We start from the raw sequence: 27,861 nt of genomic DNA, 5'->3' as shown, positions 1-27,861 counted from the left end.
TTATGAACGCTTATGAATTCGTATTTCTACTAACTGTTATACGAACTAAACCTCATAAATGAGACTGTGCTAGTTTCTAAAGTTTCATAATATATACGGCAGTGAAAATGAATTTTGATGTAACAGGCTTCTAGAGTTCCTTAAAAAAAAAAGAAATATTATATAATAATTTATTAACATTTCATGAATGTTGTTCGAAAATGCTTTTTTTTGAAGTTATTACGAGGTATTTCAAGATTTTGAAATTGTAACAAAATATTTTGTATAAGAATTGCAATAGCTTTTTGATCAATGGCTCATCGTACTTGTTAATTGTTTTAGCAACAATAATTAAAAAATTCCTGCATAAATAATCATCTCAGTTGCAAAGCGGAATAATTACGATGCGGCACGATAATATTTTCACAAACGATTTGTATCAATATACAAAAATAATGATCATACATTATTAAATATTATATTTATTACGTAAATATGTTAACAAATTAAAAGATTATTAAATTAATTGATCTCATAAATGGGGATATTATTTTATCATGTATGATATTACCTTGTTAGTCGTCATAATTCTAATGAAAATATGATGTCGATGTACATTTAATACACTTTTAATTCATACATTTCACAAAATATTTCGTCCATCTAGAAAGTCCAATACGCGCTTTGGATATGGAAAGCCGCAGCTCGAAGCATTTCGGAAGCAGACGATCGATCTCGCGTCACTGTTACCAGAATCGCTCGTTTCCTTGTACATCCTGTTCCCGAAAGACACATCCCGCGAATACCTCGTTCTTATGCACGGTGAGCGATACAAGATACATTCTTCCTGATCCGATATGTTGATCCCGAGAAAAACGAAGACAATCGAAACGAATCGTGGGATTATATTGCTACAGTTGTATACGTATAAAGTTACGCGGGAAAAAGTATTTATGATTCATAATTTGTAATTCTCTGTTTTCACACAGAGAAGGTGATTAAACGGAGAAATCCATTATCAAATAAAAATACCTATAATTATCGTAAAGCTTTCCCACTTTATTCGTACGTATTTTCGACGTCCTATATTATTGCAAAGTAATTTCTAGCAATGCTCTACAAATTGGAAATTTTAACGAGAGGCAAAGTTTGAAGCAAAGATATTTAAAGTCACTTAGAAGATTTCCAAGTTGGCTTTTTAGCGGCGATGATCGACGATGCGCGTGATTGTTCGGATGAAGTGAAATCGGAAACGTGAGCGCCGATCTCGCTCTACCCCGGATCGACCGAAAAGCGTATTAAATGCCACTTTCCAGGAGTGCTTACTAACGACCACGCATATTTGTCGGATTCGTAGTTTGATGAATGGAAACTGTGCTCTCTATCTAAACCAGAGTTAAATGCGCACGTTGAACACTCTGGAGCAACCGAGCCGCGCACGTTGCGTTTATTATCGCGATTGAGAGTAAAGTTCGTGAAGACGGTCCCGAGTGAATTACTGTACCGAGTTTCAAACTAATATTGTGGACGTGCGTATAGAGATAACTCGATTATTTTTATTCCGATCCTTACTAAAAAAAAGTTGACTAACCTGCTTCCCTGGTAAAGAGAATAAAGAAGAATTAAATCGAGCGTGTTGTATTAATAATCAATTGCGACATAATTAGATGCCTACCTGTTTCCGATAATAAATGCGAATTAATAGATGTAATAGATGAAGCCAATAATAGAATACGATACAATATTAATTTCATGATAATGAATTGCGAATGCAATATCACGCACGGTCTGATCTAATTGGATTATGTATTTAGCAAAAGTAAGCACGCGTGATGGAAGTTAAGCACTGCGTTTCGCTCGAGGCAAAAACGGACTATTATGAGCACGTAACTTAGGTAGTAACCTCTCGTGTACGCGGCATACAGAGTGAGCAATATTAATCTCTTTCAAATTACATTCATACCATACAACTATAATTGCAATATAAGTAATAAGTAATAAGCTGAATACTTGTCAATCACATTTTAGAATTCATTTTGCAGAGAAAGAGAGAGAACAGTTGATAATAATATATATTTATAATTAAAAAATTTAACTTGTTTTTATCTGACACCTTTCTGATAAAATTAGATATATTATCGTTGAGAATAGAAAAGAGAACATTCTATATTTGCAAAATAAGAAAATATATTGTATTAAATATTTTAAAAAAAGTTCCAAGTAAATTTGTACGTATTTTCTTTAGCTTAGGAGAAACTGACAGAGAATTGACAGGCGACGTTAAGATAGACATATCCGAGAACAAATTCTACCCGAATGTACACCAATCAATGTTGGTTTACTGCCAACGCCACACGTTCCTGATCACGATTACAATAGAGATGCAAAATGATAAAGATGTATTAACTCTTACTATATTTCGCAAAGATATGTCTTATTAAAAAATTTTAATCATTAGAAAACGCACAAGTTATAATAATGCTTTTAACACATAATCTTTTGATTTATGATCATTAGATTTTATAAAATGCATGTAAAAGTAATTCTCGTTGAGAGTAATACATGTAAATCTCGGAATTTAATATAAGTAAAATGAAAATATTATAATTTATATTTCATAATTTGTAAAGGTCGTTTAATTTGTGTATGATCGCCTAATAGACTGGTCGAGTAATTAAGAGAAAACTTAAATATTTGAAGAACTTTCTTTTGCACACAAATTGCATATAGATTGTGTTCTTTGAGAAAAACGCGCTTCAACACTTCTGGAACGTTTACTGTGTTACAAACTATAAAAGTTGAATTTCTAATCATTAAGTCAACAATGTTTGTATGTCGACAAACACTAATTAAACGATTCTTGTGTCCAACAATACAAAATAAATATGTCTCTTGAAAATAGAAGACTGAAATGTAACTGGTATAATTCACAGAAATGTTTACCAATGCGAAAGTTCTTTCAATCCTGCATATATTTACAAAGACCCGTTTATATTATTTTCAATAATTAGACAAGCCCTGAAAATATTTGACAAGTAGAAAAAAAAAAAAAACAAATTTAATGTCCTATAATATACTGTATCGAACGTAAATGTTTAGATGCGTCAAGAAGACTTCAAGGTTTTATTGCTTGATTCGATATTGCGGTCAAATTCTCCTCTGGATTCTGTTACACGCGTTATCTCCTGGAAGGTATATTGATTAATACAAAACACATTGTCGAAAGTTTTCGCTTTCAGACAAGTTACTAACACAATACCGATATCGAAGTTTCCCTTACGTGGGCGATGCCCGACAAATCTCCTCGGGTTCCTTCAATCTTTCGCGACGAGATGCGCGTTCTCCCTTCCTCCACGGCGAGAGGATCCAGAGAAGGAGACCGTCTTTCGTAACCCGAGTCAGCCACCCCGCCTCGAACCGAGCCGGGGCTCTCCAGGAAAGCTCAGGGCGATTACATCGAATTCTTTTCCCCGGAGTAGACCACCCACTCGCCCTATCGGTCTCTCTATCTCGTCACACGCTTTTCTCCCTCTGTCGTCGTTCCAATCCACCCTGGTTTCCTCCCTCTGATTCCAGCTACCTCCCCCCTGATCCTTCGACACACGCAGCCCCTGTTCGAGTGTTTACTCGCGTGCTCGAGTTCTGTCAGTATCACACGCCGTCCGCCAAACAAATCGATCCCTCCTCACCCAGTTCGCGCGAACGGGACTTTCGGATTGCGCGAGACATCACGGTTTGACCGATTTTTCTGTCGGCTCGGAACAATCGCGAGCTGGACGTCGAAGACGTCGTCGCGTCGAATGTCGCTATGCAACTGCAAATTTTGCAGCGCGTGGACAAACGGGAGGGGGAGTTTTATATCATATTACAATAGCAATTTCGATCATATGGTATCATATGTATAGGGAGCGGCTGAATTTCATTACATTGAAAAGAATCGAGTTTCGAATCGCGTTTATAATAAACATATGTAGCAGGCAAGCGATACGACCATTGAATTTTTCGAGCTCGATATGTTTGTTAAAAAATTCTCTCCTTGATGTTTCTTCTTCAATATTTACAAGAGAAGAGTCCGAGAAACAATTTTGTATTTCCGAGATGAAGATGCCCGGAAACGATATAAATGGATCTCTAATAGGTCTTCCACCCTTCTACGGTGTAATTATATCAAAGCGTGTTCCCGAGCTTCTATCTCTAGCTCCGCAACACGCTCCATTATCACGCGGAAATCCTGAATCCGTAATAGGATTTGAATTGATCGCACATCTACGATATGCAGCCTAACAATCCGCCGTTCTGTACTCGGCCCTGAGGGAGAAACGCGGAAGGGCAAACAAAGGCGAGCACGCTCGCTCGCGCGCGGCCAGCTGCGCGCATCGGAGGGATGAAAACCGGGGGATCGCGCTCGCGGGCGGTCGCTGCGCCTTTGACCGCCGTTGACCGCGTCGTGTTACTTACATGTCCAAGGATCGGCCACGTTGAACGCCTCACTTAGGTGTACCAAGAGGAGGGCTGGTCCCGACCGAGTATACGTCGGTGCACGCGTGTTCTGCCTGTGATGAGCGCGCACGCACGCACGTACGCGGGCACGCATTCACGCACGCACGCACGCAGTTTCCAGTCGTCGTAGCAGTTTCTGATCTTTCCTTCCCGCGAATCACTGCGCACACAATTTCCCGTCACCGTCGTCGCTTCTCGCCCCGAACACTGTCGTCATCGTCATCGTCGTCGTCGTCGTCATCATCATCATCATCATCATCATCGTCGTCGTCGTCGTCGTCGTTGTCCACGTCGATCGCATGGACATTGTCGTCTTCTCGCGTGGCACTGATCCAGCAGCGCGGCTTTGTCACAAACACGACTCTTCTCACCGTTGACAATCGCGTAGCATAACGCGTGTATAAAGTATCTCTCGCACGATTAAACGACGAGCGAGCGAGCGTGATCCGCGTCGCAAAAACCCGAGAGAGAAGCCCTTCTACATACCCGGACAAATACCCCGGGTAATACCTCTCTTTTTTGCTTGACCGGCCGGTTGGCTACCGGACCGGAAAGGAACGAAGGGCGAGGGCAGGTTGAACGAGGAGGATCTGTTTGAGATGCTGCGGGCGCGAATTTTCGGGGTGAAAAAGGAAATACTATATATACTTGTATATATATATATATATATATATGTACGCTCGCGCACGACGACAGCGAGCTGTATATTTGGTCGTGCGCGACGAGCGACACGGCTCTTCGCAGACGTTGGCGAGCACTCTGCACGAGCTCTGTCGGCCAGGGATACGCGAACGTACGTACGTACGAACGAACGAACGAACGAACGAACGAACGAACGCAGCAGTGGTAGAACGGACCGTACGGGGCGGCCAAAACGCGTCGGAGGAAGGAGTAGGAGCGAATATAGGATGCGGCGGCGGAGAAGGTGATGGCGGCGGTGAACAAGGGGATGACGTGGGGCAAAGAGTGAGCGTAGCCCGGTGGTCTCGCGCGCGCTCCCTCGCTCTGGCTCGTTCGGCTGCCGCCAGGCTGGCTCGTTTTCGCTCACCCCTGCTTGCGCAGCATCCGCGCCGCCGCCACTACCACCATCCCTCTATCCACCTCCACTGCCACCTCCGCCGCCGCCACCCGCCACCGTTGTCGCGACCCGGCCAAACCCAGACCCGGCGCGGCGTAGAGGTACCGCGGGCTCGCGACTCCCGAGCTCCAGGCCGCCCCAGCTGCTCGCGCCCCCACCATTCGCGCGAACATCCCCTTCCGGATCCCAGTGCCGTACACGGACGTCGCGGCCGCCCCGTGGCTATCTCGGACGAAGGCGCGAATCGACGAATTGATCCGGTAATGAGCCGCTCTTCGTGGGTGGGACGATGTGCTCTCGTCGCGTCGCGGCCGACGACGACGAAGAATCGGAATTATGTGGATGCGCCGGGCTTAATTACGAGCTATATATTCGAGTCGACGGCCGGTTGTATGTAATAGACCCGGCCGTAATATTCCTCGCGGGATCCCCCTTTCACGAGACGAAGCGAGAGCTCTGGACGCAGCCGAGGGTATTGACGAATCAAGGGGCGCCGGCTGAAGATCGAGAGACGCGCGATCTCACTCTCTCGAGTCTTGGGACCTCGCACATACCTTTCCGAATGCCTCTTAATCTCGAATACGATGATAAATGATGCGATCCCCGCAGGGAATTGGGTGTAGGTTAAGCTTAAAGGAAGCGTGTCTCGCTCACACAAATCGAATACATTGACAAATTAAGGGTTGCGGATTAAGACATATACGAGAGCATTACGCATTTCTTGGAATTTCCGTTCGCTCATTCATTTCAAATAAGAGGAGAAAAATGTTTGCAATGTCTATGAGAGAAAGAGAGAGAGAGAGAGAGGAATCCGCGGTTGATTTCGAGAGAAGCGTGCCACGCTCTCGGAGAAGGTCTCATATTAAGCCGGATGGTATCTGGGGGTAGGTAACTGGATAAGAGCGGATAAAATCGGATAGAAATCCCATCGGAATATATTTGGATCCATCCGGATTTCTCCCGATACCATAAGTTCCTATACGGAATTTTTCGGCAATCCGGTGGGTGGATAGGAGCAAGGAGGGTAAAATCCTGGGCTGAGAGAGCCTAAGCGAGACCGGCGACGCCGATGAACTTCGCGGGGGATCCGCCACGGCGGCGGAGGAGGCTCGCGAAGATATTTTTATGAAAAATTCAGCTCGCACGTTTGTGGCGAGGAATTTTTTAACGAGCGACGCGGCAAAAAGTTTGCTTCGAATTGGAAATTCCGACTGCATTAGCAAACTTTCGTGTTCGGGATGCGCGCGCCCAGAACGGTCCGGTTATTATACGCTAAGAGAGCATAGTGCGCGCGCGAACAGTCAAGAACGCTTTAAAGAAGAGAAGAAAAAGTAAAAAGAAAGGGGGGAAGAGAGAGAGGAAATAACGTCGGAGACATTACTCGACCCAGTTTCTTGCCCCTAGTAGTCGGATCGCGCTTGTCCCGCGTTTCTACGTAAATGGCCCTCTCTTAAAACGGCCTGGCAATCAAATACGTATAAATTGACCATCTTCCGTATCTCTGGACGCAGATTTTTACGACACACGGACGATCACGCTCGCGCGCAAAGTGACGCTCGCTTATGCTTATACATTTGAGAGAAAGAATTGTAATACGAGAATTTTCGCGCACATTACAGTTTCACGATTATTATATACATATGTGTTCGAGATTACTTACGTGCGCGTTTCTCGCACACGTATATATGTGGATCTTATTTCTTTCGCCAAATGTGGCTGTCAATTTATTCAACTGTCTCAATTTATTCAAGAGAAAGAAGCCAATAATAATTATCTACGTGAAACGACGACAATAAAAGATCCGTTTAATTATCCGGACAGAAATTATCGATTCAAACCGGCTATTTGCACTTGAATTAATCAGATAACGAGTCACAAAGGTGGACTTATTTCCGGATATTGAATAATTAGTGCGCAGCATGGAAACATTCCTTACATCCAAACCGCGTATACGCGGAAATTCGCCGAATGAACAAAGAACCGGCATTAAGGGGAAACAATTTCTCTATATAAAAGAAAGAGAGAGAGAGAAAAAGAGAATCTCCCGATATTATTTCACTTTGCAACGCTTCGACGTCGCTTGATTCTTTTTACAGTAGCACCGAAAGAGTTATCTTCTTTGACGACAAACATATAAGAATGATCAGTCGATCCAGAGAGAAAGAAAATGAAATATAATACAATTTAATTGACCGATGACAGACTATGGAGTTACACGATGAACGTTTTCCCCAAAGCTTTGACATAACTGAACGCGCTAAATATTCCGTTTGAATAAATAATCGCACCTCGCGAATCGATTTACTCCGACAACGCGGCGCCTGCCGAAAGACGGACTCTAAAAATTGAAAAAAAGATCAAATTCGGCTGTAATTGAATTTTTTGTTTTGCATCCCGATTAAAGATGCTTATTTTGAAAATATTGTAGTATTCGTAAAGATGCAAAAGTAATTTATAACAAGTGACTTCCGCAAAACTTTCTCCACATATTCGCAGTACAATATATTTTCGAAGAATTATGACGAATTAGTGAGCGTGATTCAATTTATACAGATTATTTTACGAAAATACCGTATTTATGCACTGTACATTGTATTGCATTGAAGTGGATATAACGCTTGAGAGAGAATTATATGTCCCAGGACGATAATAAACATCTATCTATCTCTATTTGCGTATCTATCTATACTAATTAAGTTAAGTTTGTATTAAACAAAATTAATAACAATTGTCCCTTTAGCCTAGTTACAATACGAAAATGGAAATCCATATGGAAACATGCAAAATCCGGAAACGTTTGGTTTTTTTTTTTTTTTTTTATTAATGGGCATTAAAAATGCCCATGAAATGTCCCATTAAGTTAATTACGTGTCCGTACATATGTACAATGCGCGCGGATGCGCATTTTTCGTGCACGCGTTCACGAGCGTGTCATCATCATCTCTCGCTCGGCCGCGACAATGAACGCGAAATCGTTCTCCGATGCGCGTCGTCGTTGTTGGCGAAAAGAGGAGAGCATAATGATACTAAATTTCCCGTGACAAACGACGCGACCACTCCAACGGAATACCGGCGGTACCATTTTTAAAGCTCACGCTCCGCTAAAAACGCTCGCGGGACACGCTCGAAGGCGCATCGTATATGCTACATCGTACGTGTTACATCGATGTGTACGTGCGCGTGTATACGTATTCTGTAAACGTGTACACTCGTCATGCGTGTGTACACGTGTATATACCTACAAAGGGCACATACACGCGCGACGAAAGCGGCGAGCGTGTCACAAGCCAAAATCTCTCGCGTATTAAATTCGAGTCTCGTGGGCTTGACAGTCGCCGGTCATTTAGAGAGTGGTCCGAGGCTCTTGAGTGCCGCCTTACGGCACTAACATTGGCAACGCCGATCTCGTCCGCCACCCCCTAATCCTCCACAGAGAAGGACATAGGTTCCTTTACCCTCTCTTTGGTCTCACCCTTTCTCTGTCTCTCTCTCGCTCGCTCTCGCTTTTCCTCCCCATCCTAGCAGCGGGTCAAGCTCCGCGCGATCAGCATCGAGCCGCACCACATCGTGTAGCACCATGTAGCACCAGCGTGCCTTGTACACACGCGATGAGTCCACTTGAACGAATACCTTACGACGCAACGGAGAAGGCAGCTGCTCGTCTTTTCTCTCGAGGACGAGAGAAAAGCGCGAGGACACACAGTCGCCGTTTACAACGGACTATACAAGAAGATGAACATGCACGCCCGAGTGTATATAGGGTGTCATGTGATACGCGGCAGAAAGTACCTCTGAAACTGGTTCGAGAAAAATAAGAAAGCGTATCCAGGGTCCAACGTACTATTAGTTATTGTCAAAAATTGCTGCGAATGTCTTTCGACGTGCATACAAATATGAATCTACTTTCTGATTCGAAAATTATATACTATCTTATCAATATTTCATATTATGCCGTTCGCCACCCTATATAGCTCAGAGGGGCGATCGGGGACAAAGGAATATAGAGATGGAAAGACGAAGGGACGGTTTTTTCCATTTGATCGATCCTTCAAGTTTGATTTTCGGGATGAACATTCGGCTCCGAAACTACCGGTGATTGTGTGAGCAGACTTTAATCCCAGAAAGCCCGAAAAAAATTGTAGGCGCTTTAGTTTTACATAGAACACATAGTGCAAACTACTTTTATCATTTTCCGTCAGGTCACCAGTTTTTATCGTAAAAAATCTTTTAAACTATTTTTCTATATCATAAAATTATTAACTTTTATTAGTTTTGTTTCATTGAAATTTTATTAAAATTGTATTTTATCTAATAAAATTATATTAAAATTTATCAGATAAAATATAATTTTAATAAAATTTAATATATGAGGAAAAAACAAATATAAGAAAAGTACTGAAATTAATCAAAAACAATTAACACAAAAGAAGAAAAAAAAACGCAAATTAAAATAAATAAATATATATGACTGAATAAATGCAGCATCTGTTACGCAAGTATTTAAATGTTAATTGTAATTATATAATGTTACATATCATTGTAACCATTACAGTAACTAATAGTAGCATTATTAACAGAAACGCAAGCGTAAAGTCGAAATTGTATAGTTCTAGAAATAAGTATGCGCACATAGTTGAAAAGTAAACGGAATTTCATACGTCATATCAGAATCTCGCACATCACTTGAAAGCAAATTCCAAAGTGCGCAGAGCTGCACAAAAGCTTTCTTGATATGCTACGGCGAAATGCGAGCGATTGTATAGGTTTCGTGGATTGGACCTTGAGTCCTTGTTAGCAGTGGTTCTAAATTGAAATTCCTCGGACAGATAAGGGGAACCTCCCGTCGAGATACTGAATGTTCCACATCGGTGCTATCCTACGGAAACAACGCACCCGCAGTCGCAGGAAGTAAGAAACAAATACGAGAAGCAAACGCACTCCAGCGTTTTTATCGAGAATGCCATTAACAACGCGCAACGTTGATTAGAACAAGAAGTTTCTCGAATTTAAGGAAGTAGGATTAACTGTAGAATCGACCGTTTAAGAACTATTTGTGAGTATGTGTATGTGGTAAATGTAAATAACTATATGATACAAATTTTCTTAAAAATAATTCAACAGTAGAAAAATTTTGTATAAAAATATCGAAAAATATAGCCGTATATAAAATACATTTGTAATAGCAACATTTTTTTTTGTAAATCAGTTTTTCGGATATTTCATAGAATTATAATTTTCCAAGCTTTGCGAAAGGAATATAAATTTTACAAGTCTTATAAAATGCTTTCCTCTGTAAAGTTGCCTTCTTTTTAAAGCTTTGATATATTTTTATATGTTCTTTTTCCGTTTATTTTTTTATTTTATAAGAATTGAGTAAGTATTGATTTTTTATTACGACTCAAAAATTCGTCGTCCTATTATCAATGGTACGTAAAATCTTAATTAATTATCTATTTGTAAGTATTGCAATTAAGTTACATATTACATTTCAGATTTGCATAATTCTTATGCAAGCTCACGTCTATTTCTCATTTCAATTATACGACATACACATTTAATTCTACCTCTACAAAAATGCAAAAGATGTAAAAAAGTCGTCTAATGGATGTCTGAAAGATTATGACGCTTTCACAGGCATACGTTTAAAAGACTATACATATATACTATACATTATAATGTTCCTTTCCTTTAATAATCTTGAAAAAAATTCTGTATATAAAAATATGTAGAGACTATTATTATACGTTTAAGGGCGAGATTATATTTCTTTTTTCTTTCAAAATATCTTGAAGTAAATCAAATAAATTTTTTATTGTAATTCTGAATCATATCTATTGTTTCAAGTAAATATAATTTTGAATACAATTTTGTCTAAGTGTCTTTAAGACAGATTTTGCTGATATCTAAAATATAGACTATAAAATAATATTTTCTATTATCATGTATTTTTTATTATCATACTGATCACTTCGACTTGCTAATCGAAAGAAGTACCTAACAAAAAACAAAAAGGAAAAAAAAGTATTTTCAAGATTTTGATATTAAAGGGAAATATAGAAGAATCTGTTTGCGTTTTTATTGATGCCACACGTTTGATATTCACAAAAATCGTTTGTCGCCTTTGAGTGTCCCTACATGACGCTTTCAATGGACAAGTTTGCCCGAATGCATCATACACGGTAAGAAAAGTGCTTGGTCCTTTTGACGTTCGCGTGCAAAGATAGCAAGGATCAAGAATAGAATAAAAAGAAAAAAAGAGTATTTGATAAAGAGAGAAAGAGAAAAAAAGAGAGAGAGAGAGACACACGCACACCCACAAAAGATAGCTCAGGACAGTAAGAAATGGGGGCAGGTTTTTTTCTCTATTCACGATCGATCCATCGAGTCTGATTTCTGTGAAGAGCATCAGTCTTCCGTGCGGTCGCTCGATGAGTCCATTTCGACATTCCAAACGTCGCGACATCGTTTGTCTGTCGCGTTAGTGGCTTCACGAGAGCACAAGGGCATAATGTTCTTGGAAAAAAACCGTTTTTATCGAACGAAGGGGATGCAGTATAGTATCTGATTCTCATTGTCAGTGATTCTTCATTATAGCGCTTCCCTTCAGCAGTTCGTTTGACTTTTAAAAAGATTCTCTTAAAGAGTCTGCTTTGAATAAATTCCATAATTTATAATCTCTATTCTTGTAATAGATATTATCAATTTTTTAAACACGAAACGCAAAGACCAAGCATCTCAATAATTTAAGAAAAGTGTAGATCTTTTTGAATTATAATTGCATGATAAGTATCGCGTACGGAAGACATCAGAAATAAAGTATCCGGAAAATCAGTTTCTGATGGCTCGCGTTAAGGAAGATTAGTCGACCGCGAAGCGCCAATAAGCAGATCAGCGATGCGAGGAATCCGGAAGGAAATGCAGAGGGTAGGAGGAAGATGTAAAGACAGAGCGCGGCCAGCTCTTTCGCCATTCGATCGATCTTTCGAGTCTGATTTTCGCGAGAGACATCCGTCTCCGCTACGAACTCTCGAACTCGCCGGACAAGTACGTGATGGGCGCAGGTGGAAGATAAATGGGGAGTTACGCTAGGACAGCGTAAAAATGGATTCTCCGCTCTCTCTCTCTCTCTTTCTCACAGATGTATCTCAAGCATCTGTTGCAACGATTTTGCAGTATCGTTAACGGGTTATCAGTATCATCAGTATCTTGTATTGAATTGTTAAAATTAAAAATTATTCAACATTATTGTATATAAAAATATCTATGGTGCGTATATATTTGATTTAAAAATAAATGCGTCATAATCAACGAATAATTAATAAATTTTCTAAATTTTGTTGATTTATAAATATGATTTTGTATATGTATTTGTTTTAATTATACTAGCATATCGTGTCATTACTATAGCATTATTTTAAAAAGTATGTTAAGCAGGAACATACACCCAGAGGCATGAACAAATAATTCTGTATTAATGAATTTTTTTCTCAGAAAGTATTAGAATTATCAAAATGGAGTTTTTACCAGTCCATTATATGTATATATTTAGTAATATAAGATAACATTTGTATTAAAAAAATATTGAAAAATGTGGCAGATGAACGCAACAGTATCTGATATCAGCAGCAATATCTGCCATATTTTTAAATATTTTTCAATAAAAATTTTATCTGATATTATTGAATATAATAGGTTGGTAAAAACATATAATAGATTAGTAAAAATCTTATTTATAATTTTGATATTTTCGGAGAAAAAAATCATAAATATAGGACTATTTTTGATTCCTCTTGATGATGTATATTGTATGTCTGTCCACCCTAAATTTATTTCAAATATTTATAATTACGTTATAATGATGGAATTTTATATGCTTGGAGTTATCGGAATGTTCTTTTAAATTATTCAATATAAATGCATCCGTGAGTAACATTAAATACTTAATGGTTTCGACTGAAATTGAATGTGTGTACTGGCTGCCAATAATTTACGTAATTATGAAACTTCGAACATTTGCGGATTTCGCTCGCGGACTTACCGCGACACGGAACCTATCGCACACAATGTCCACGCGTGCGGCGTAGCACGTTGCCAAAAACGGATAACGTTCCGGCAATATTCGCGCTGGCGTTCATTCATTGTTAATCTGCCTCAGCGCGGGAACAATTAGCTCCCCTTCAATTTTTTACACTGCGGCCAAGCGAGACAAGGAAAATATTTTGCGTTCACGAGTTTTCTCGTATTTAAAATTCCGACAAAAACACGTATTGTACCGTAACGAATACTCTGGTGAAAAAAAGAGACGAAACGCAAAAGCAACAAAGCGAGACGATAGGTCTCGAATTTTTCAACGGTCGTGTCGCCATTGTGTCGTCACGGGTCTATCGAGAGGAATTTCGTAGCATCGGTGATCATCGGCGAATATCGAATCAGCGGTTTTTCGGAAAATCGTCTTATCCGAACGACAAAACTGTCGAAAAGCCTGGCTGCGGGCTTACCGCGGAAAATCAATACCCGCTGTATATGAAAGATGAACTAGAACGTTACGGTTTCTGGCAACGGCGACGCAAAGTTACGCCACTAGTTCGGAACATTTTTAACTATTTCTTCGAATTTTGTTTGTTTGATCAACTAGTTTCCCCAATGGCGGGCTTTGATGCCAAACCACGGTATTCGGCCCGAAATACGTAAACCGTTCGTGCATCGATCGCTCGCATCAAAAGTACAGTGCACGAGAAACGTTTCTAACGCCGTTCGCGATTCGTGAGCGAACTTCCTCACGGTTTAACGTCCTTAGAAGGAACGTTGACGAATACTGTTTCCAATGTATATTCTGAATAGACGACGACAACGTAAGACTCGCCCAATACGTGCGAATACATTTAACGAAACGTTCATACGAATTTTTCATCGTCGCGAAAATAAGCAAAAGCGCTGCTCAATATTTTTTCATCGAATTTCGCAGAGCGGTCTATCACGTATAAAAATTATTTATGATATAAAATAGCAAAATGTAATATTTTTCTCAAAGAAAATCAGACGGAAATAAATGAATAAACCCACTTGCAATCTTTTTTATTTTAATTTTAAATTTTATGATTTGACTAAAATTAACTTTTTTGTAAACAAATTTCAAAATGTATTATGTACTATTACGTTTCAATTCATATTCAACATTAAATATATACCTAATAAAACTTTAAATTGAAATTTTTTAAGAGCATAAGTTTCACTAAAATTTTAATGAACAACGAGGCATCCCAGCTTAGTTTGCAGAAGCTTTTACGACTAATTACCATAAGAAATAATTGATCCCAGTTGGTTCAAATAGACCGTTATTAAATTTAAGATCGGCATTCACAAGCAATAAAATGTATTTTATGTATTTTAAAAAAATATATCTCCTATGTATTTAAAAAATTATGTCTATTAATTTGCATTCTTTCTCCCTCTTTTTCTTTTTAAAAATATTTTGAAATTTATTAGTTTTTTTAAATTTATCGCATTATAAATTCTGTGAAAAAAATTTGCAAGTTGGTTTATTGCAAATCTTAAAAAATTAAAGTTGCTAAAATGTTAACATTTTTATGAATTACCATAATTATTGCTGGAAAATATAACAAATTTATATACAGATAAGTTACATATTAACGAGTATCGTTCTCGATTAACTGAATCTCGATTAAACATTATATTTTTCAAGATGTATTATATAGTTATTTTTACTTTCTATTTTAATTTTATATATAATATTATTTCTCTCTTAATTATCTCAGTCTATTTTAAAGAAGATATTTTTTTAAGTTTTCTACTTTAATATATTTCTAATATGTTTGTTACAACAGCGGTGTTTGAAAATTAAGAATTTTGAATGTTGAACATTTGATTGAAATTTTAAATGTTGTTTTTTTAACAAATAAAAAATAAAACTATATAGCGAACGTAATAAGAACCTCCTCAATTTTCAGGTTTAATATTGATGTCTTAAAGATTTCAAACTTACCTTAAATCTCTCGTTGGTGTTAATGTGCCGTTTGCGTGATCATTTTACGTTGTAAAAGCAGATTTCAAGTTAAAGTGGTTGTTAATACTTATAAACAATCCTCGTTATAAAAAGAGTACTATCGTTAATGGTGCGTAGCACCATTAATTCAAAGATTAATAATTATTTCAAAAACATCATCACATATCAAATAATAATATAGAATAAGGTAATAATAATGAATAAAAAAAGAATAAAATCGAATATTTCGCCCGTTGACTCTTTCTATAGAAATAATAAAATGTCTTTTAGATTCTTTAACTTTTCTTAAGCAATAGGTATTTATTTCTCGCAAAAATATCAAAGATCGATTAGCTATTAAAAATAATTTTTCGCATTCTTCATTTCTCATTTGATATCACGAGATTAGTTTTCTCTCGTTCAAATAATTCTTAAAGAATAATTTCATATGATGTGCTTCGCATACGATATAGCATGAATAAATGATATACTTACATCTCATATTCACTAATATATATAATAGAAATTATTCATAAAATAAAAATAATAATTAGAATAATCATTTTCATTGTAAAGTTCGTAAAAAATATGATTAAACATCTTGAAAACAACTTGAGTTATATAGTAAATTAAAATTCTCTGAATTTCCATGTTTTATACAAAAATCTGAAAAGTTTTCGGTATACGTCCGCCAAGCAACCAAGCGATTAAACCGATTATGAAAAATCTGTGCTAAAAAAATCACGACCTAGTTTGTGTTGCAAACAATGACAAATTGTTTTTATCTGACAATGAGATGAGGTCAATAGAAACTTCAAAATTTTTTACTCGTTACGTCTAAAATAACAAATGTTTGAAGTATATATTTTTGTAATAAAATCACACCCACAATACACATATTTGGAGAAAAAGTTTTCAAAATATTTGTAAAACGTTTCGAAAAGAAAAAATATTTCTGTTAGTTTTTAAAATGTTTCTGGATATCTTTTGGGGTTACATTATATTATCGTTATCAATCATACGCGTCATATTAGTCATTATAAAATGTATGACATGATAAGCAAGATTGATGTAAATAGCGACGGATCCTTTTATTTTCTTATCGGAATAACGTGTGTTCATCCGATGCACTTAGCAGAGCGAATCTACTCAACGGAAACAGAACTTTTTTCATTCTTATTGTATACCGCACGAAGGCTGTCTCCAATGCGAACGTGAAAATGTGTAGAAGTAAAAAGAATACCATTAATTCTTTTCCAATCAATCGATTTCTCGAGCTCGATTACCATCGACTCGGTTGCATTGACGTGATACAAATTGCGCGAGGTACGCGCATTTTCTACTAGCTAATTTAACATCAGACGGGAATTACCAAGCAAGGCAATAAGACTGGGATTTTTATACAGATATCGATTGGGATATCAGACAGAGAGCGAGAAATTTTTATTGAAGATGATTGCAATTATTTTGTTAGATGTTACGTGTTAAGATTAACGATAATTTATTTTGATGTGTGTATTTATCTACGAAATGAGACACGCTTCTATTTTTTTCCACCTTTAGAAATGATATAAAATTAACAATTTCTCACTCACCGACACGTCGAATAGCGGAGTTGTAGTACACAGCACATTGATCTGAAAACAAAATATTTAAATTATGTATATACATGTGTGTGTGTGTATGTGTGCATTTTGAAAGTCTGGAAACGATCGAATATCTCGCATAAACAATGCAATTGAGAAAAAAATGTTTTTATTTTGCATACCTCTCAATTGCCCCGCTGTCGCCCGATGCCACCAAGCCTCCTCCTCCTCTCTTGATCCTTCGTAGCACTCACGGCACTCGCGAAAACACGAATAATTACGATCGCCCGACACTTTACATGGCACTCCCGACACGCGAAACTTTACACGGCACTCCCGACACGACGCGTGAATCGCACTGTGTAATGATACCTGTAACCAATAAAATACACATATATTAGAATAATCTTATTATTTTGCATCGTAACATACACAATAATTGTGTAAGTTAGAATTAATGATATAGAATATCCACGGATTGCAACATATTCGCGCGCGCGAAAACAGATTAGATGGGGTTAATGTTAAAGGGTGAGATTTTGCATCTTGAATCTCTCGCGAAATATTCTCGCATTTCGAACAATTATACGATTACATATGAACGTTGAAATTATTATATGCGATTGATAAATATTACAATACAAAGGTTAGAAATAATTATGTTTACTAATTAATCACAGTGGAACGCAACTCGAACTGCCTGGTTACTTATTCGCGGCGTTTCGGTAATGACCGAAACTATTTTGCTATTCTACAAACATTGGTAACTTTACTCTAATAGCGCGCGCGATACATGATTTCATATTAATAATTATAATTAAAACTCGAAAAAAATTCGTTCGAAAAGATATAGTTTTAGAATAAGTATAATTCTCGAAAATTGACCGACTTCTTTCGTCTTAATATCTATAGATATATATATATATATATATATATATATATATACATCCGATTGTTTTTATTTTACCTTAATTAATTTTTTTGCTTTTAGAAGGTAGATCTCTTTTTACTCGTGTGAAACAAATTTTTCAAATCCTAATAAAGAAAATACTGTCGGACAAAGTAATAGACTGCGTGAAGTTGAGATTTCCTTAGGCATTTTATTCGGTTTTGTTTAATCGCCAGAACTATTTTAGACTATCAAAAACTCTAGAACTATTGAATATAAAGCCAGAGCTCTCAATTATTTATGATCTTCCATTAAATAATTGTGATTAATTTCACACATACTTTATTTTGCTTGATATAATACGCAACTCATCCAAAATTATTTTAAAAAAGTGTATATAAAGCTTTGAGAATTTTAGATTTTTTAAAAAACGAATTGTGAAATATATTACAAAATATATGTAAATTATGATAAAATTTTATCCTAAGTTATGATAATAATTTTTAAATATAAATAATGTGATAAAGATATAAGACTTTTTGCGAAATGAGCTTTAAAGCTACTTGAGTCAAGAAATGTTTCTTCTGCCTTCCCAAAATTTCGATTCAAATACAAATGTGTAATATAATTTAACAAGTTAATTAAATACGAATAAATAATATAGTTTAACTTTATGTTTGTGTGTGGTCTTTACAACAAAATTTTAATGTAACGGTTAAGACTTAAAAAAATCAAATTAAAAGCTAAAAAGAAATTAATAGAAGAATAGTACAATCAGAGATATCTTGTATAAAAGTATTTATAATTTCAGAAAGTACTACTTTGATAAAATTGAAAGATGAAAAGTTTAATTGCAAGCTTTTTTACATATGATTTCTTGAATAAAATTCTGAATCCATAACAAGAAACTGTTTCGATATTAGATACGAAATCGATATATTTATATAAATAACGAAATTGTAAATGAAAGCATCGGGAAACTTAAATTTTTCGATAAGAAAAATGATTTGTAAGAACGTAGTTATCCATTTCACCTTTTTTGTTCAAACCATCGGTATTTTAATTTTACGAGCATCGGAAAATTTTCGCAGAATCTCACAGTTTATGTATATTGTAAATATTATTGGTAAAAATGTATAGAAATAGCCGTGTTGATGAGAATTACATGAATAATTTAAAAACATATGAGATGAGTCTGATCGATATTTAGTCGCGTCCTATTAATTTTTTTATGCACAGTGCATATTTGATCCGTACATATTTGATCTGTTATCTCGCTAATGAGTATCCCCGGCCAGGCGAAACTCGAACTAAATCGGCCAAGGATACGACCTGACTTTATGAGATCTCTCTTATATTAACGTTATCTCGACTGCTCTATCCTTGCTCCACATAAAGAGCCTGCCCTCGCAAGATTCCAGATACACTGTGTCTTTTTTCCCCCCAAGATCTGGTTTTTGTCGTTCGCCAATTAACCGATCCGAAAGTGTTCCTTTTATATTCCCCGCGTGCGCTTGTTGCATCCATCTTTATATCTTCCTGTCGTAAAATCGCTCGATAAATGTGCAATAAATCGCGGATGCATCTAATATCTCACTGATTTGTATGAGAAACAACTCCTGATTTCTCGCACTCGTAGCGATGTACTCTGAATGTCTACAATCCGTATTGATTTATGCAAGGACACATTCGAATTATGCAAGATTTGTACATTCTTGGTTCTTAACCAAATAATCACGTGCTTTACAGTTATTCGTTGCAATTCATAAAGTGTATATCATATTCTTGCAAATTGAATTTTCGGAAATTTATTTATTTGATCGAAAAATTCAATTCGATTCCTAGATAGCACCATGTCCAAAATTGGTACATAAGACATCTTTAAGAAATCTTATGATATGATATCCTAAAGACATCTTAAAAACATCTTAAAGATGTCTTATGCACTAATTTTGGACATGATGCTATTTGGGTTATCACATTTTATATTTAAAATTAAAAAAGTTGTAGGAAAAAATAATATCGATTTGAAATCTCTGAGTAAAATCAATGACATTCGAAATATTGCATGATTTATCCTTCCGATATTGACGTTATTGTTCCGAATAGAAAGTATCGATACAGGATCATAAGTCATGGAAGCGCTACACGTAATACCTTACGGAGGTAGAGGTCTTCGCAAGCCCGGCTACTTTCCGATCGACCGACCGGTCAGATCCGGGCCGCGCGCATATGAATGATACTATCGCGGCGAAATATTGTTGCCATAGTTAACGAGATCGATCTCCGAGAGGCAGCATACGAACGCTCGTACGCGTAGAGCCGAGTTGATCTTCGCTTCACCCGTACTTCCTCTCTCTTCCTCTCACCCACCCAGAGGAATCTCTCTCTCTCCCTCTTTCGTACTGATGTGTGCCAGCATTTCAATCGCTAACTGTCGAAAAGTGAGATATAGCTAATCGGCCGTAAGCTTTCATCCCTGGTGCTCGTTCACTGGCACCCACGGATGGAAGCACATCTCCCTCCGATGATATCGAACCCTGTCCTTTGTGAAAGTTCACGCGGGTTTCGGACCACCGACGTGCGAATCTCTTACAGGGCTGCACCGATATCTTTTGTTAAACGATGCATCATCGATCAATTAGGTTTATATCATTAACGAAGCGCAACGCCAGTTCGTTTACGCTGTAAGTTAAATTTTGGAACAATATCATTTCTATCAAAGTGTGCAGAAATAACCGAATTGAAAGGGCCGACGTTTAAAATTAATTGGAAAGGGGTCACCCGTCGATTTAATTTGTAAAAAATATCGATCGGCATTAAGTAAATATTGATATATCTTATAAAAGTCCTCATATATATTTGCTCGCGTGGCAAGAGGAATGTAACTAGTGTGAGAAATAAATTTTGCAAGGAAAACAATATAAAAAAACGTTCCTGATATTTTTCCATTAAAGTGAAATGTACGCTACGCTACATAAACAAACATTAATTAAATTATACAAGAAATTACACAATGTGCATATAATAATACTACTTTTAAAAATATTTTTAAAATAATAAAATTTTTTGCCCTATATTTTTATCTTATATTCCTTAGAAACTTTTTCAATTCGCACCAACTAACTGAATAAAAATATTAAACTAAAAGAAAAATATTAGATTACACAATATCGATTCATCAAAATATATAAAATCAAATGGAAAAAGTAAAATATCATTACTGCAACTTCTCCGATATCTAGTATCAAACTGACCGCGATCTTTGCAACTTTAAACAACTACGTACAGCATCACGAATGCAAGTCGAAATATACGAGTCGATGAGATTTTTTCTATAAAAGAAATGTACCTATTTTATCAAGATTCTCAAAATTTCACCGTTGGCACATGCGAGATAAGCATGTCGCATAAGCGCCGTTGGGAAATTCAAGCTCCCATTCGTGAGAAAGAGAGAGAGAGAGAGGGAGGAAAAAGCTGAAGGCTTTTCGATAAGCTTTCCGGTTAGTTCTCAAGTTTTCGATTAGTTTTTCGGTTACGCGACTCGCGATTTCCCGCGGATATAAGCGTTCGTTGTATCCGCGGGATATAGATTATCGGATATTTACCGCGGTAGTCACTGAGAAGGGGTGGAAAACGCGAGAGGAAACAGATGGGGTGGAAGGGCAAGAGGAAAATCCCAGGCACTGTTGAGGATGCGATTGAGATTAAACGGAAATGCGAGTCTACCTGCCGCAACGGCCCCGCTTTTATTCGCGCTCTGCTTTGCGACTTGTGTGGTTTTGCCTCAAGAGCTATATATACTCAATGTAAAATTGAATTTCAATTTCTCGCCCCCGACGCGAAGGAGCGACTATTATTTTCGATGAAGGCACGCGACACATAATCTTATTGTTCGTAATGGGGCATTCGCCGCGTAACGCGCGCGAGAAAACTCACGATATCGTTCATAAACGGGATACTGTCCATTATTTTGCGCTCGTTAAATCTACATACTACAGGCCACCCCTTGGTCGACCGGATATCTTTACAATCACGTATATTCCTTCGACGAGGTTAATTTTAAATTTTCTCAGGCGGAAACTGTCATTCACATTGCACGCCTAAATTTATATTCGGCTAAATATACAGATAAATATTAAATGGAATCTTAAATCGAATTGAAAAAAACATTTAAAAATTTCTATTTTTCAGGAAATACAAAAATTACATTAATAAATTAGCATTAATAAAAATTGCATAATATTTCATTTCAATTTGTTTCATTGTTCTTTCTATTAAAATTATAATTTTTATATATAAATAATACTTATAGAAATGATATCGTTAAACATTTATTTTATTTCAATTTTTAAAAAATAAATTTTAATTAAAAAAACCTAAAATATTTGTATCTTTTGCATCAAATTAAATATATCCAAACAAAGTAATAAGTATTGACAAGAGATTCAGATTAAATTAATTTAAAATAGATACAATTTAAATTGAACTAAATTTAAATAAAATTAAATTAAAACTAATTAAAGCTTAAATCTTTGCAAACAGCTAAATTAATAAAAAATAAGTTTTTTATTTTAAAATATTTGATTTATAAATATCTCATGACGATTTTAAATTTTATTTTCTTTGCATGACGATGAATCTCTATTTGATATCATAGAATATAATAGTACTATAACATTAATTATGTAATTGTTATTAGAATATCCTTTGATATGAATGATAAGTTAAATAAACACCCACCCCACTAACAATAAGCCTTGCGAATTTTTGTAAATACATAGTAAAGTAAATGTATTGGAAGGAGCGCGTGGCAATCATTCTTCGAACCGGACGGCCAGCCTAAAACGAAAGTTCAAGAGAGGATACGGGCTATGTCAAAGTTAAGCCTGGAATGTGGATTACGTATACTTGCGAAGACGTAGTTAACCCCACGCTAGCACTGATATACTAATTGAATTAGTTATTTCGAAGCAGAAAGTTAAGGGCACGTCTGCGCCAAGTTTTCAACATGAAATAGCTGGCAGAATCGACGTGCTAGCACACCGAGTTCGAAAGTTCTTATTAACCCGGAAGTTTCGTTCAGTATCGCGCCTGAGTGTTATTTAATCACTAATTCGAAGAATATATGTGTGGCCTCGCGCGCTTTTATGAGAAATGAAGAGGGGAGAGAGAACTTTTCCCCGATTAATTTCAATGCCCCGAGGGCCAACATTATTAATAACAGATTCTGGAATGCATGGAACCATAAGTCTGTGGATCCACTCCGCGAAATACTGTCCATTTTAATTACTACAATCGTGCCTATCAATTCTTTGTTTTATTTTTTTTTTTAATGAATATTATCCCCCTATATTCTTGGCTTTCGGTTTTTTGGCAAACGTTGCGCGAAATGCTGCTTAACGAGGAAATGAATAATTATAATCTCATGCTAGTTACACTTACCAAGGTCTAATTTGCACATCATAATATTCGCGAAATGGATTAGAGGAATTAATAATTCATTCTATTGAGAGCAAAATTCTCTACTCAAAGCTTTTCAATCTACCACCTTGGAAGGCTGCGTTTATTCTCTTTCCTTGATAAACGCATACACGGGCAGCGATTAAAATATTTTATACATATAAATCTCGTATTTAGAATTATAAATCGATTTTTCTTTCTAAAATAGATCTGATGAGAGCAAGTTTTATTCTTAACAACAAAATTTGGCACACTAGCTGAGTAAAAAATCATTATTGATATAAATTATTTAAAATATATTTCAAGTAAATATTTAAAAAATAAAAAAATGTTCGAAAAAACGAATCAGATTCTTCTCTCTTCTATTCATATTATATTAATATCTATATTAAAAAATATGAACAAGTTTTACTCTTAACAACAAAAATTTTGTACATTAGTCGAATAAAAAATCATTATTGATATAAATTATTTAAAATAGATTTCAAGTAATATTTAAAAAATACAAAATATTCGAAAAGAAAAATAAGATTTTTCTCTCTTCTATTTATATTATATTAATATCTATGTATATTAGAAAGAAAATTCTACTACTTGTGCATTAATATTTATTCTGAGCCACTAATTTAAACAATTAGCAGCAATAATTATGATTGAGTCTATGAAAAAAGATATCAACTTATGACTCACCGGAACGATGTAATTTACTGCAGTGAAGACGAAATGCTCTGCATCTACAAAAGAAAAAGATGCTATATTAAGATAAAGCTTGCGTATAAGTTTCATTTAGCAATATACTTGTAACATATTAGAAAAATAAATGGTAGAATACGTATGTGTGTGTGCAATATATACGTATACACATATATGCGAATCGCACACGTATAGGGAGCTAATGGCATGTCGGAACTAGTGTTGAATCATTTGCACGGATTGCATATAGGTTTACAGTGGTACTGCGAGAGAGATACCAGGGTGATCTTACCATGCTGCAGGAGATATAAGCCGCTTTATGTTCTCCTGTCCCATCTACAACTGTAACGTTGTCGCCTGCGAAGTTATAGTGTCGATTGACGCGTAGATAGCAGGTTGGCTGGTGAAGTTAAAGCTGATATCTCCCGCGATGTTTTGTTATCATTAAGCCGATTCTGTAAAACGTTAATGCAAAAAAAGCGCATGTATTATTAAACTTCTCGACAATGTCTAACAACTGGTACATCTCCACGCTATTAGCACGCATTTATTTTTTATGTAATTCGTAGACTCGTAGAGTAGACGAAGCTCTCGTGCCGAATATTTCATATCGAAAAACGACTGCTCTCCCAAGCGATAAAAATTTAAACCGTATGAATAATTAGATATAGAGGAGATAATATGAAAGCGGTACATTATGTTATACGGCGACAAGATTATCATACTTTATTTAAAACCTTTTCGACAAGCGTTCATGGCCCGAAGATAGTTTTAAATTGAAAATATATATTCCGGCCATATTTTCTGGATATATATACGCGGCTTCCCGCCATAATGAGACTATTAACCTAATGCAATTTCCTATACGAGACATGAGTTTATTACTTTTATATAACGGAATTTATATATCTCCAGTAATTTGTACGTTCGTGTGTCATTTTCTAAGTAAAGATTTTGGATTTTAAATCGACATACCTCGGATATTTCAGTTATGCGTCAGACGTACGATGCGGTGCGTGATAGAACTGTGGCGTAGTTTCGGGGAGAAGAAGCGGGGGTACGCGAAGTTGGCGCGCTTCAAGTTTCGATATGATGTTCGAGCGATCGCGTGCTGATTGCGCGGTATTTGTCGGGCTACTATCGGACCGCTACTACTTGTAAGAACCAGGAGTACGGAATACACTGATTGCAGGCTTGTAGCCTGGTGCGGCTGCGGCAAAGTTCACCCCTTTGCCCGCGTGTTTGTGCTGTCTGTTCGTGAAAGTTATCATCTCCCGAATGAAGTTTGCACTTTTCCCCCGCACGTAAAGATCATCGCGATTCCGAAGGGCAGGACAGGAAGAAGTGACGGGCGCCAAGCAAGGGGACCGGGCATAATTTATGACGGACGAAATCAATGATGACTCGACTCATTTGCGACCCACACACAAACTTTGACTTATTTTTCGATTTTAGTTCACTGCTGATAAGGCGCACGGAAAAATATAATTAAATGGCAAAATCAGACAATGATAACAATCTCATATTATAACTTATATCTAGAATACATATTGTTTTTATGATTTTATTACGTTTAGGTAATAGAATGTTGTGTGTGGGAAGCGGAATTTATATGTATCGTTCGTGAATATCTAATCAGCTCCACCGGAGCAACAATTTTATTACATTTTTGTAGAATACAGATTCCTACTGTAATGCTTATAATTAAATATCTTTTGTATGAATATTATCATTCAAATAAATGTGCTTAAAATTTGTTTACCCCTTTGAATAATAAAAAAAATGTTTTATATTAATATACATATATTACCCTGGTAATGTATATAATTATATAAAAAATATTTATATTTTGAAAATAATATTCATATTTATATATTTAAAAAAGTAAAATAGAATGAAACAATATTATATATAATATATACATAAAATATTGTTTCATTTTATTTTATGCATGTGTGTTTGTATATTATAATTAAGAAATTTTAATTATACCCGTATAGAAGATTTCACGTTTCGATATCACGAACTTTGTAGAATGTAGATATGAGCGAATTTATTTGAATTATATCACGACATCCAGAAGCCAGCCTTTTCTCTATTTCTGCCATTTTGCACAATAAATCGATAAATATCGAATTGGGAAAATCGACTGAAAAAATTTATAATTATAAATATTTGATCTACGTACATAAAGCATAGTATTAAAGCAACAAAGCATACATACTTTTAACTACACATAAATGAATTTCCGTCAATATATCTTGCAATGCAAGTCCTTTGTTCAACTTCAGCTCTTGAATTTCTTAATAATATATATTAAAGATTATATAATTTTGAAATTTATGAGAAAAAATTATTATTTAATTATTTTATAAGATTTATATTAATTATAAAAGGATACTCTTGTAACATGTATCATAAGGTTCATTAAGCAACCAATTTATAATAGCATGAATATCACTTGGTAACGGATGTCCAACACAGTTATATACATTCTCTTGATTTACTATACCATAAGCAAACCATGTACTTTGAAGTACACTTATTACTTTTCTCATATCACCACCACTTAATGTCATTAATGCTTCCTTTCCATCCTCTGTAACATTTAAGCTATACAATTTTTTTATTAGAAAATAAGATATGTAGAACAAATTATGAATTGATAATTTAAAATAAAATTTTGCTTACTTCTCTGCATCAATAACATGATTTAATCTTGGCATTATCTGTTCTGCTGCAAGAGGCAGAAATCTAAACCTGGTACAACGAGACTGTAAAGCCGGAATGATCTTACTAAGGTAATTGCATATGATGCAAAAACGTACATTATCTGTATATTTTTCAATAACTAGAAATAACATAAAATGAAAGAATTGAGAATAAAATAAAGAATTGGAAGTCTAACAATATATAAAAATTGAAAACAACTTACTTCTTCTCAGTGCATTTTGAGCATCAATTGTCATGGCATCTGCTTCATCCAAAATAATTAACTTAAACGCAGATTTATACATAGTGCCTGTACTGGCAAAACTCAAAATTTGACCTCGCACAATACCTATGCCTCTGTCATCAGAAGCATTTAATTCCAGTACCTAAAGTGTAACAAATAATTAGTACATGTGAATAAAGAAAACAAGATTACTTAATGATAAATATACAACCATTGAATTGAATTGTGCTGGGGTGTAAAGTTTACGGGCACATGCTAGTATAGTGCTGGTTTTTCCTGTTCCAGGTGGTCCATAAAGAAGCAGATGTGGCAGTTGATTTTCGTCGATGAATTTGTTTACTGTATAACAGACAAATTCAACTTTAATAATTGTAATAATTTAGTTAATAAAGTATGTACATTTCGATGTATATTTACTTACTCGTTTTTATTATTGTTTCGTGAGAAATAAGTTCGTCCAATTTTTTGGGACGATATTTCTCGACCCTAGAATATAACAAAGATTTTCAGTCCAGAGACTCAGTGACAGCTTAATCATTATACTAACCATGGTAGATTGACATGTTGTTCATCAGTGGATGTCATTCTGTCAATAATTAGTTCGTAATTAATAATGTTTATGTCGATTTGACGGTTACTTTATTGCCGCGCGTTTTGCTCATCAACCATAGAATATATATTTTTGTAGATGATTTTACCAATTTCTGAAAGGCT

The 27,861-nt window shown here is 36.0% G+C and overlaps 2 protein-coding genes and 1 long non-coding RNA gene across 4 annotated transcripts in view; all 3 read right to left on the bottom strand.

Annotated features, from left to right (window-relative positions):
- The window catches only part of LOC114937628 (uncharacterized), a 68,519-nt gene extending 51,320 nt beyond the window's left edge, over nt 1–17,199 (bottom strand). The window contains exon 1 of one of the 2 annotated variants that reach the window (XM_029311164.2): nt 17,156–17,199. The gene's annotated coding sequence lies outside the window, so the exon portion shown is untranslated. Of the gene's footprint in view, nt 1–4,437; nt 5,480–17,155 lie in introns of those variants that run through there. The other variant, XM_029311165.2, reaches the window with a different exon arrangement.
- A 6,989-nt stretch (nt 17,200–24,188) lies between these two features.
- Nucleotides 24,189–25,445, bottom strand: LOC146722741 (uncharacterized). The gene is made up of 3 exons (XR_014924969.1): nt 25,167–25,445; nt 24,484–24,646; nt 24,189–24,232 (listed from the first exon to the last, which is right to left on the bottom strand). It is a non-coding gene; the product is annotated as an uncharacterized LOC146722741 (long non-coding RNA).
- Nucleotides 25,446–25,811: 366 nt separating this feature from the next.
- Nucleotides 25,812–27,838, bottom strand: RfC3 (replication factor C subunit RfC3). Its single transcript, XM_029311160.2, has 8 exons — nt 27,695–27,838; nt 27,569–27,633; nt 27,359–27,486; nt 27,127–27,289; nt 26,883–27,042; nt 26,593–26,804; nt 26,416–26,493; nt 25,812–26,340 (listed from the first exon to the last, which is right to left on the bottom strand). The coding sequence occupies exons 1-8, from the start codon at nt 27,730–27,732 to the stop codon at nt 26,198–26,200; spliced, it is 987 nt and encodes a 328-aa protein (XP_029166993.2). The 5' UTR covers nt 27,733–27,838; the 3' UTR covers nt 25,812–26,197.
- Between the last annotated feature and the right edge of the window lie 23 nt (nt 27,839–27,861).

This window comes from Nylanderia fulva, unplaced genomic scaffold (genome assembly GCF_048542155.1).
Source record: "Nylanderia fulva isolate GAGA-0341 unplaced genomic scaffold, ASM4854215v1 Scaffold28, whole genome shotgun sequence".
NCBI classification, from domain to species: Eukaryota; Metazoa; Arthropoda; class Insecta; order Hymenoptera; family Formicidae; genus Nylanderia; species Nylanderia fulva.
The sequence above is the reverse complement of the archived record's forward strand: the minus strand, read 5'-3'. Positions and strand labels throughout refer to the sequence as shown.

Bases quoted from the DNA above. Each gene is read 5' to 3' on its own strand.
- RfC3 (XM_029311160.2), bottom strand. From the start codon at position 27,732: ATGACATCCACTGATGAACAACATGTCAATCTACCATG. The intron at 27,634-27,694 runs GTTAGTATAATG...GTTATATTCTAG, and splicing joins CAACATGTCAATCTACCATG to GGTCGAGAAATATCGTCCCA. The intron at 27,043-27,126 runs GTAAGTTGTTTT...TGTTATTTCTAG, and splicing joins TCAAAATGCACTGAGAAGAA to TTATTGAAAAATATACAGAT.